Source organism: Malaya genurostris, chromosome 3, assembly GCF_030247185.1.
Source record: "Malaya genurostris strain Urasoe2022 chromosome 3, Malgen_1.1, whole genome shotgun sequence".
NCBI lineage: Eukaryota > Metazoa > Arthropoda > Insecta > Diptera > Culicidae > Malaya > Malaya genurostris.
Window position 1 is genome coordinate 47,549,610 of NC_080572.1, and position 12,169 is coordinate 47,561,778.

General features: G+C 37.9%; 1 protein-coding gene across 1 annotated transcript in view; it reads left to right on the plus strand.

Moving 5' to 3' along the window:
- Positions 1-12,169, plus strand: part of LOC131433736 (patched domain-containing protein 3) — a 165,584-nt gene that overhangs the window by 106,924 nt on the left and 46,491 nt on the right. Inside the window, exons 4-6 of the mRNA XM_058600315.1 lie at positions 3,486-3,700; positions 3,778-4,139; positions 4,444-4,607. Of these exons, the coding sequence (XP_058456298.1) occupies positions 3,486-3,700; positions 3,778-4,139; positions 4,444-4,607 (741 nt within the window). The remainder of the gene's footprint in view (positions 1-3,485; positions 3,701-3,777; positions 4,140-4,443; positions 4,608-12,169) is intronic.

Consider the following 12,169-nt stretch of genomic DNA (forward strand, 5'->3'; position numbering starts at 1 on the left):
TAGACGAAAATGAATATACCGATTTGAAATGAATAGTTGTCCTAGCCCATAACCTAACCATAACCTTCCTTTACTGGTTACGCTAATACTTGAAAGATCATTAAATGTCGATGAATATCGGTGATTATATAAAGGATGTTGCGATCAACATTTGATCAGCTTCAATTTGACACTTTTTTTCATAGCACATTTGAAATTTTTTTTTCTTATTTAAAATATGTGTGTTGAATTGAAGCTGACCCACTAGTTGATAGTGGCATTTGCGTTTTAGTTGCGAAAATGGCATCGAAGCGTCAAAATTTTGCTAGCCCTGAGAGAAAATCCGAACTACTCGCATGCCAAGTTATCACCCAAGAAGACTGAATTGGCTGAAAATCGAAAGCCGTTGTCAGGGAGGAAAGTGCTCCCCGAATAAAAAATGTTATAGCAAAATAAAACGATTTATTGTTACAAAATTATCCAAAACTTCTCAGTGACCATAGGAATATGTTTTAATATAATGTGACAAACACTCTAATGAATTGTGAACAACCTTCTTACAATAGAATGTATAGGTTGTTAAATATCGTAACAATTGGAAATGTACAAAAATATGGATTTTTTCTTGAAAAACTATGATGTATACAGTTTGCATATTCTTCAGAGTAGTATTATTACAATAAATTCAATAGTAAATTATATCCTTGAAAATACTACTCAAGTTCAATAAATTACACTGAATGCCATGGATCTGATTGTGAATCAATTGTTTTCTGCTGTTATATAAATGATCCCTTTTTCGGGTCACTGTGGCTTAAACTTTATAGTAAGTTTTGAACAGAATGTTTATTTTACGATATACGAATGTTCTGTACCGATGAGGAGCTTGTTTACTGCCAACATGAATTAATTAATGTATATTGGGTAGTTGCTACTCAATTGAATTCGACTTCCATTTAAAGTTATACTTTAAATTTTAAGAAAACAGCCGATGTTGAAAAACTCAAAGGCAGATATCTCCACTACCGCTAAAAGCATCTTCGTGGAAAAAAACGTGCTTAATCCACTCAGCAGTGAGATAATACCTTTTTTATCAATCCGCATGTGAAGCTTTTCGGGATTGTTATCTTCTATATCGCTTTGAATTTTAAAAATTCATCATCCTACAATTCGAGAATCTGAAGTCAGAATTGGATAAAATTGGATTTATTTTAATTTGAACTTTTGTTTCTGAAATTCGATTAGGCTTTTTTTGAGAAAACGACTGAGCTTTGAGAAATGGAATTCTAAAATCGGTATGGCCGAAGTCAAATAAATTCACCTGAGTAGCTGTATAGTTTACATTTGTTTCAAAATGTTTGAAAATCAATGTAGACATCTTTGAGGAATCGTAGTGCGAATTAAATTTTTGGGTGCCTTCCGAAACGGAAACTGAACACAACCAAAAATGAAAATGAAAGTTTATTTGGTTATCGACTATCCAAATCTGCTAACTCGATAAACCTGATTAATTTATGTGAAATAGACATTTTTATACTAATCATCCTGTATCTCCAAAACCGGAAGTTGGATTTGACTGAAAAACAAGATGTTTTATAGAACCTTAGAACTTTTCATTTGAATCTTAGATGATTCTTAGATTTCATTTGAATCTTAGATCGGTTCAGCCATCTACAAGTAAAATTAGTTACACAGTTTTAATTTCGTTTCACATATCATCCTGTAGTTCCAAAACCAGGGGTCGGAACCAAACATAATTCAGGAACCATGTTTGGAAGTATACGACTTTTCAAATGAATCTGAGTTTGTAGAAAACGGTTGAGTCATCTCCGAACAAAATTGAGTGAAATTATTTGTCACACACGCATTTGCTGATCTCGACGAACTGATTCGAATGGTATATGGCTGTTATGTTCTTCCAGCATTTATTGCTGTAAGTAGTTTAAATCAATATAATTATGGAATTGCTTTCAATTCGAACATTCTGCCTTCATCTGGTTTACATATGACATATTCGAACGATCATGTTGCCAAAAACGAACCGTGCTAAAATCGGTTCGAGGCAAAATATCATGCTGTACACAGTCTTTTGGGTACTTAGAAACAAATGTATGTAACAGTTTAAAAAATCGTGTTTTATGTTGCTCCCAAGCATTTCTTTGCCAGACAGCGCTCAAAACTTCTACTGCTGGAATAGGGGAAAAAGTCGCTTACACAAAAATTTCGATATCTCCGTTAAAAATGGACGGATTTTAACAATCTATGGCTTGTTGGATAGGTATTACCGTGCGGAATCTTAGTCTGAAAATAAATTCTGTTTTCAAGGTCAATTGTGACAGATACTGTCAAAAAACTGAAAATTATGACATAAAACTTCGTATAAGTCAAAAAGTAAACATCCGATCTCAAAACCGTTCAATAGCGTTCTGGCTGATAGGGAGACCTTTCATTTGCGACTATATTGATCAAAATCTCTGAGATCTCGACCTCTTAGTTGACAACACACACACACACACACACACACACACACACACACACACACACACACACACACACACACACACACACACACACACACACACACACACACACACACACACACACACACACACACACACACACACACACACACACACACGGACATTTGCTCAGTTCGTCGAGCTGAATCGATTGGTATATGACATTCGGCCCTTCGGGCCTCGGAAAATTTTTCGAAAGTTTGAGCGAATTCTATACCTATTTTTTATATTTATAAAAAAAGGTATCATCATTTTACTTAGAAAAATGAACTAATATTTCTTTTATGAATTTCCATTAAACAACAGCGGGGGAAACTTCTTTTGCGTTTGGCATCAATGGCTGTTTGCTTAAAATTGACTGCAACAAATTAACACTAATTTTATGCAAAAATGTTCTTCGAAAAAAAATTATCCCAATTTTTTAAACAAATTTGATGAAAAAGAAAAAAAAATAGTATATTTTGTGGTAACTTGTAAAAAAATCACTGTTTTAAAAAACACAAAAACGTCTCTCCATATACGTCTCAGAAAATACCTATAAATTTGGTTAGTTCCAGAATCTACTCCTGACGCATCCTCCATGCGCGGAACGATATCACAGAAATCACACCATATTTTGACATGAAATTAAAACTGTAGCGGTCTGTAATGAAGAATAATAACTACATAAAGTTTCAAAATTAGACAACTCATTAGACAATCAATTCTTGCTTAATGAACCTTGAAATTTTTTCTAGCAAATGCAGAAAATTTCGCGAGCTCAATCAAGCGAGCAACTCATTGATTAGTCAAATTGCCGATGAAAATCGCATACTATATGTGAATGTATTTAGCACCAGCTTAAACCAAATACCAAACAGTCGGTTAAAACATGCAATCGCATGAGCTGTTGATTGTACATAAAATGCAATTCGTATCGCAGCACTAATAGATTTTGTCGAAATAATTTACCAGACCTAACCTTGATTTTGTTTCGATTGTTTGCAGGACGTTTCGGTCGAGTAATTATCACTTCCAAGGACGAAAATAAGAACCTCCTGCGGCGAGCAGTTTGGGAAGAGCTCCGAGTGCTGGACGGAATCATCCAGAATGCAACAGCGCACTACGACGGGGACTCGTTTAGCTATCGGGAGTTATGTGCCCGATGGGAAAACGAATGCTTCTTGAACGACATCCTCAACCTAGATCAAATCATCGATGAAGTGAGTTTAGATTTTGACCTTGAATCGGCTCAATAGGCTTACATTTCTTCAATTAATTGTTCGATTCCTGAATACAGGTCGAGGCTGGCGAGCTGAATCTCACCTTCCCAGTTATGTTTAACCCGGTCACGTGGGACGCGCACGTTTTTCCAGTCTTCTTCGGTGGAACCCAAGTATCGGAGGACAACCTCATCATCTCGGTGCCGTCACTGCAGATGGTATACTTTGTGACGGCGGATTCTAAGCGACAGGACGCGCGTGGTGCCGCCTGGGAAGAAGCCTTTCTCGATGCGGTCGGCTACGCGGAAGATAACGGCTTGTTCAAACACATTATGGTTGCCCGATTCGCTTCGCGTACGCTCGATCACGAGCTCGAACGGAACACCCGGACTGTCGTGCCGTATTTCAGTTCGACCTTTTTACTGATGGCGGTGTTTAGGTGAGTGAGGAGTCCGCTTCCTAATTGCTGGCTCACGGTACTTGTGCGGAAAGAGATACATGCTAATTAGAACCGAGTCCATCCAAATATAAATTCATTGAAAACTGCTTCATGGTTACATGGTATACTGGAACCATTACCTAGTTTTCCTTTAATTTAACTTGTAACGGGATTACGGAAACTCGATACAAGCACCGTGCATTCAAAGCGACAAATTACTAAATCACGACTATTCAAATACGTTCTTTTTTCTATTTTTCTCTTTCCTGGGAATCAAAACTATAAATAAAACAACCACCGATAGTGTTATAACTTGCATGATGGGTGATGTGGTGCGTTCGAAGCCATGGCTCGGATTGCTTGGTAACTTGTCGGCGGTGATGGCAACGTCGGCAGCCTTCGGACTGGCCATGTACCTTGGGATCGAATTCATCGGAATCAACCTGGCTGCACCGTTTCTAATGATCGGTAAGTTGTATCCTTCGAGGTGTCAGGCGCTCTGTACTGATATTAGTGAATTTGTTGAGTTTGATATACAAATGAAAATAAAATAATTTGTAGTGTTGGTATTAAGTTTAATATTATAGTGAAAAGTTTATGGAAGTCCAATAATGAATTTCTCAATTCTCTATTTGGATGGTTCCGCGAATACTAAGTGATTTATGCAAAAAACGTCAATGTATATACTGTTTTGTCATGTCCAGTCGCTATGTAAAACGTTTGTCCGAGCAAAGGCTTAAAATCGAGTTTGGCATATGTTTTGTCATCAATCAAAGTGCAGCCCTTGTGTTTCGTCCAAACAGGGTCATACAACAGTCTTGCACGCTTTTTGGGCACGAAATTCTGATTCATGTGCCGTAAACATCCGGCTTTGTACGACTTGTATTCTTCTCTGCCAAGAAAGTTCCGCACCGTTTGAAACTTTGCGTTGTACCATTTGATGTTATTTTTGAACTCGATCTGCCACTTGGATCAAACTCACATCACTACACTCTATAGAAGTGTAACCTAACCATGCCATCCAGTCCCACTAATACCGGAAGTATTGGCCAAATTCCAGAAATAGAATGTGTATCCATTTCTCATACTAAGTATCAAGGGTAAGGTATCTTTAGGATTGATACAGTTTTCCTTTCGATTTTATATTACGTAAATAGTATAATAAAGAGCAGAATATTATCAAGTTCATTTTTTTCTCGGCTATAACCTTGTAGGCCATTCTCCCTATAAAGAGAAGAGATCATTGAATATCTCAAATGGCAACGAATTTACCTTTACAATTTAACAGTTCCAATTCTGGCTCATAACCACAGTGGCATAAAACCACGCATACAAATCGACAGTGAGTCATTGTAACTCATTGTAATAAAAACAAAGAAATCAATTTCCAACGCATTCTCTTCCGAAGGGTCATCAGCCTCAGCATCCAATGTCTAGCTCACGTCGACTTGTCGATACCTCAACATCTTCCCAGACGATGCACGACATCCGTCAACGCTATTGTCATGAACTTCAGCGAGCTGAGTCTGATCAAGAACAATGACTTTGTATAAGCATCAACATGAGAAAGCGACCCGATGAGTAACACGCACGCCAAGAACGAACGTCGCGTTTCCAGGGAGTGCATATATGGAATCTCTTTCGGTCAAGGGGTTTGCTCGGTGGACAATCGGAAACGGTATGAAAAAACAACGATTGTACAAGCTCGCGGTCGTTTCTAATTAACATTCACCACCGGTTGGTTGGTGCTCATGGGTGGAAGTACGTCTATGGACGTTGTTTCGTTAGGCTATCGATGCTACGACAATCATTCGGAAACTAGTGCTCGATGACAACCGACTGATAAATGATCGAAATTAGTTTATTGCTACGTCCGGAGCAACAACTTCAGAAAGGCTGCTTGGTTTAATCAATGATTTTCTGGGTGAATAGTTGAAGGTTTTTCTGTTTGGTTACCGAACGGTCTCAAAGTCATGGCAATGTCCCGGCTGGTCGATGCCCCATTTCGCACAATCTAAAAAATGTTCGAAGCTCATGCTATGCCAACAGGCGAAACAAGCTCGTTTTGTTTGCTCTATCGTAAATTGTACGTATCAGTAATTGTTCACACTTATTTGCTGCTAAACGGTGCAAATGAACCATGAACAATTTGCACTTGTTAAAGAAGCAGTGAAAGCATTTCGAAACGGCTGGCGTCCCTGATTAAATCCGATTTTCATACTTTGGTCAACATTTACGACGACAAATTGCTGCAGCTCCATTGGAATTATAGAGGAATGATTCCTGACCATCCATTCCACAAGTGTTTTGGGGTGCCTTTTGGGTTTCTTAGCCATCAGTGGCTTTTGGTCAAAACAACAGATTTCCCACAAAAGTTAACATGGCAATATAATCACTATGAAAAACTATCTAGAAAATAATTTCAGTTTACCAAACATCACCGAATTTTTACAATTATTTCTGGCAGCACTGTTTGTATACCTAACACTCGCTTTTCAGCGTGATGATGGTTGATAGTAAAACGCAACTTTCAACTAGAGTTGCCATGGAAATTCGTATAATGTGGTAATTTTAAGCTGCACAACTGGGTTTAGTTTTCTTATAATTTTTGAAAAGATTGTAACATCATTTATCAGACAAAGCATATGCAAAGCTTTAGTAAACACATGACTATTTGTAAATCAAGACACATAAACGTACAACAACTGTAATCAATATGGTATACAATTACTCAAATGCGGTCATTCCGTTGCTCGGTTGAATAGTCACTCAAATTTAAATTGACGTTCAATCGAATAGTGAATTATACGGGTATATGCGAAGCAAACTTCGCAACAAATCGAACTGCATAAACATGACCAATTATCATTTTCATGGCAAAATGCCTAATAGAGCAGCAGCTCCAGTAAACCATCCATCACGGCTACGTTTTTTTTTTATCGAAGAGTACTTTACTTGTTTGCTTTGGTAGCTGTTTTAGACATTTCGAAGAGTAGAATAACTAATTTCTGCATTTCTTCACGCTGGGTCCGATGGGGAAAGCTGACTTACTTGAGGTATATTTCATGCATCAAACACTCCAATAATAAGTCGTTCAAGCTATCTGACCAGGACATTGCTTCACAACACGCAGACTGCTTTTTCTGTCAAATAAAATTGAACCGCGTAAACTTTTGGAATGGGAGAAAAGTGACATTACTGAATAACTTTTCAGCAGGATATTATTGCTCGTGTTGAATACTAATTCCAATCAGAAGGTTCTAATACTAATGTCAACTGAGTATCATCTTTTATCAGCATCCAAAGAGCAAACACCCTTGAAAAGACTCATAAATACAACAGCGGAAATGCAAATTTGCGAAAAACATATCACAGAGACGGAACTGGAACTCGTATAATTCTCCTATTCGTGGAGATCGTATTGCCAAGTAAGCTACTTTTGAAGTGAAACACAACCCAGGAAGCAACTCAGTTGAACAAAACCTCCCATATAAAGACTGTCCCAGAAGGTATGGACGCACTTTGATTTCGCTGTAAATAATTCATAAGTGTTAGATATTCAAATTTTATTCGATATACTGATAATATTAGACCACAACAACAGAATATTATTCGCACCTTCTTGCGAACATTCCTCTTTAAATTCCGTACAGACTTCATGGCGACAAGTTTTAACACTTTTTTCCAATCTTTTTCGAACTGTTGAATGGTTTCGGCTGCCGAGACATGTTTCTTGAGATGTGCCTTCGTTAATGCCCAAAATTACTCAATTGGTCGAAGTTGTGGGCATGTTTTTTGGGACGAAGGTGACATTTTTGGTAGTATACCATTCTACCGTTGATTTCGAGTAGTGGCAAGAAACAAGATCTGGCCAGAAGACAACAGGATCCTTGTGGCTTCGAATCATGGGTAGAAGTCGTTTTTGTAAACATTCCTTGATGTATATTTCGCTGTTCATTGAAACAGTGGTGATGAAGGGTTTCGAAATCTTACCGCAGCTACAAATTGCTTACCAGACCATAGCTTTCTTACCAAATTTTTCGACTTCAATCGATGTCTCGGACTGGTTTAACACTTGCCCTTCTCGCACCGTGCAATATTGTGCTCCCGGCAAGGATTTGTAATCGAGTTTCACGTAGGTTTCGTCGTCCATGATTATGCAGTTCAAATTTCCAGCAAAAATCGTAGCTTTCGAACCCTCGGCCTGATCGATGCTTCTTGTTTCGGACTACGTTTTGGTTGTTTCTGCTTCTTTTAGGTTCGAAGATTCAAACGTTCATTAGCACGAAGAACATTTGACTTCAAAGTGCCCACTTTTTTGGCCACATCCCGAACTAAAACCTCGTTCTTTTGCTCGAACGCCTGCAGTATACGTTTATCCAACTGAGGGTTAGCAGGACCTTTTTTTCAATCCGTTTTCGGTTTATCCTCAAAGGTGTTATCCTCACCGAACTTCCTGATTGCATTTCGCACGGCTTTTTCACCGACTTCTTCCATTTTTGCTATCTTTCTCAGTGACAGTCCGCGTTCTGTGCACCATTTGTACACAATTTTTCGACGTTGTTCTGCTGAAAGTCCACGCATTTCGAAACAAACTAATGAAAACGAATAAACAACTGCACAAGTTGTTAAAGAAGAAGGTAAACAACAGGACGCAGCCATAAAAATGGACAGATTCTGAACCATTGCGAAATGGCAGCGGTTTTTGGTTGCGTCCATACTTTCTGGGACAGTCTATATGCAGACTTTGTGATGTCGCTGTGTGGTTCAATTCGTGTTCAATCTAATTCATTTTATTTTATTTTAGTCTACAAAGTCTTTTAATGTCAAATAACAAGTGAATTTACGGCACAAATTCTAAAAAATGGCTGGAATAAAAATTATCTGTAGATAATCGCCAGTATCATGAAGAATTTATGATGCATATAAAAAAAATCACTCGGCATCACACGGATTTCTTGAATTCCAGTCACATACACAGAAGGGGACAGATATATAATTATTTAGAAGATCTCAGACATGTGTTACAGAAATAGCAAGACAGTAAACGTAAAGAAATGTAACACAATAACAGTTCCAGTGGAAAAGTTTAAAGTGTCTGTTAAAAACACCCTTAAAAGGCACACCGAAAATTAGGTACATAAGCAATTTTCAGTAACATTATTTTTTATCTTTGGGCCCCTCCCGAAGTGAAATTCTGGGTACAGTTCCTGATTCTGACGTATTCATTCACAAATCTTCTTCATTGCTGTATAACGGATTTGTCTTCTACTTGACGGTTGCGTTGACATGACTTGATGTGTGTAATAAATTTCAATAATAATTACATGAACCATGTTATAGAATTTGAATAACGAAAATAAATTCTACTGGCTTTTGGTAGCTCAAGCCATTAGAAACGATTTGAAAAAGGACAGAGTGAAACACTATGCATGTCATGCTGCGTTTTCCAATGTGGGACTACTGACTTATTCGACTCGGCATACCATATTTATGGTAGAACCGATATATACAAGAAGCTTTGCTCTATTAGCGCAACGACTGATTAAGAATAATTTGAAAACTTGTACCGAACAGCGGAACTTGTTGGCCATAAAAAGTGCACTGCTACTAACTGGTCAAATGGCTTTCAATTTTCTTATACCGCGCATCGATTGGATTGGTGGTCATGTTTCGAAATTTTGACTCGATGAGGACGATAAAGACAACGAGAGTGACGACGACTAATGCGTAAAGAACCGTTCAGTTAAGATTCGGTGGAAAAACGAGCTTACGCTGCCTACAGTGAAACACGAATACCAATACGGTTCGTGGCCAGCGAAGGTTTCGCTATCAACAGTGTTTCCGAAACTAATTAGCTATAACTAATATGGAAATCAATGCGCATGTGACCGCATGATTCGAACGGATTATTCAGTGTATAACTCTGGTTGGTATCGTGATTGTACCTACGGTTTCGAGCACTCATAAACCTTGTTGACCTTGTTCTGTAACCGTTCTTAGCTTCCAATAAAACACAGTTTTAAAGTTGTTTGGTCAATTTTATGAAACACCAACATAGCTTATAATTATCTGATCTCTGAACCTTTGGTTGCAAGCAGACTTCGGGATATTTTTATATAGAACTGTGATTTGAGCTTGTTATTTTACAGATTTCACTAAAAAACTATTATAGAAAAAGAAAAATCATCACGCCCTTTTATAATTTAGCAAGTCATACGAGGATATGGAAAACGAAATCTCGGCCATTCTTGGTGACATACACAATTAATGGTACAATCTTCGTGGAAAAAAGCTAGGAGCAGCATATCAAACATGCAGTAAGGTACTGACAGAAAAAAGACTCCTGAAGCCAACAAGCGGTGTTTTCAATATTTTTTTCAAATTAAAATAAGATTGGCCTAAACATTGTGCCAAGGATTATGACTTGTATTATTTAAAAAGACCTGCTTTAATCTATATAGAAAACAAAAAAGTTTGTTTGTTCATTAACTAGTATGCCCTAGTTAAAACAGTTCTCAGATCTCAGAAAACGGAGTGAGGTACCACTACATAGAACCCTATGTATATCTTATAAGCCAGCTAACGTATGTGCGAGAACCGGCCTGGAAGGATTCTTAGTGTCAGAGGATCGTAGCACCAGCCCTGCACTTGTTCTGAACGCTATGAATCAGCTGCAAAGTCTATTGACACAGAAAGTCAAATTTCACCAAAGGAAAGTAACACCAAGGCTTTGATTAGCTTCATGTTTTGAAGTATTTGACCAATATTTTCTGCACGTTCGGAACCGGAATCCGGATACCGAACGTTCCGAAGTCAGTTCTAATGACTAACAACTAGAACGATTCATAAATTGGAATATCTCAGAAATTTTTTTTTGCACCTTTGGTTGAAAGTTCACGCACTTATCATTTTGTAATGCCGAAAGCGGGAGTCAGATCCAGATAAAATTGATGAGTTCTGTGAGGGACCATAATATCATTTGAATCCAGCTACCTATAATGAGCTTAAGCAAATCTTCTCAGCCATCCCTGAGTAATCGGAGCGGGCTACGTTTGGGAATGTTGTGCCATCATTTTCGATACTTCCGGATTCGGAAATCGGGGACCAGTATAGCTAAAGTTGGTTCGATTGATTTGTCATCAACTAACAAAGTCAGCATTGTCCCGAAGATTTAATACGTTCTTTAAATCGTCACTTCGTGGACCTTTCATTTGAATCAAAGTTTGTGAATATGTCGGCCTAGCTTCCGGAACCGGAAACTGAGAAATAAAATTTTAGAAATTTACATCTAAGGAGTGTATCGAAAATAAGCTATCCACATACATTTGTGTTATACGCATGTATTTGTGATGATTTTTTATGCTCAGATCACAGCATGCTGTGCGTTTGGCTGTCAGCTTTCGTTTGTTTACTTGTTTGTGCGGTTGAAATTCAGCGTTTTCAAAATGTCGCGTATTGAAAAGGAAGTGAAAATTAAGGTTCTGGGCACATGGCTAAGTGAGAAGGGTATTACTATGCGAAAATTGGCGAAGCGGTTTGGAATTTATCATGCCAGTGTTAAAACCATCATTAATAAGTTTGGGGAACACTATTCTTTGGAAGGAAGAGGAAGAGGCAGAAAATCCGGTTCTTCCAACCCGAAACTGGGCCAGAAAGTGGTATCTCTAATCATGAAGAACAAATCAATGTCAATACGTGATTTGGCCAAAAAAGCAGGAACGAGTGTCGAAATGATCCAGAGTATCAAGAGGATAAATCACATGAAGACCTATAAGAAGCAATTTTTATCAATCGTTTTTTATCATAATTTGAAAGAAAAATTTGTGTATAGCTTATTATTTTCGATACACTCCTTAGTGACCTTTCATTCCAATCTTAGTTTGTGAAAAGCGGCTCAGCTGAGGAAAGTTAGTGCACATATTTTCATTTTCGCGCACTTATCTGTACCTCCGGAACCGGGAGTAATATTTAAAAAAAACATGGATTTTGGTTCATCTTGAGCAGATTTCAAGAAATAGATAATAGAA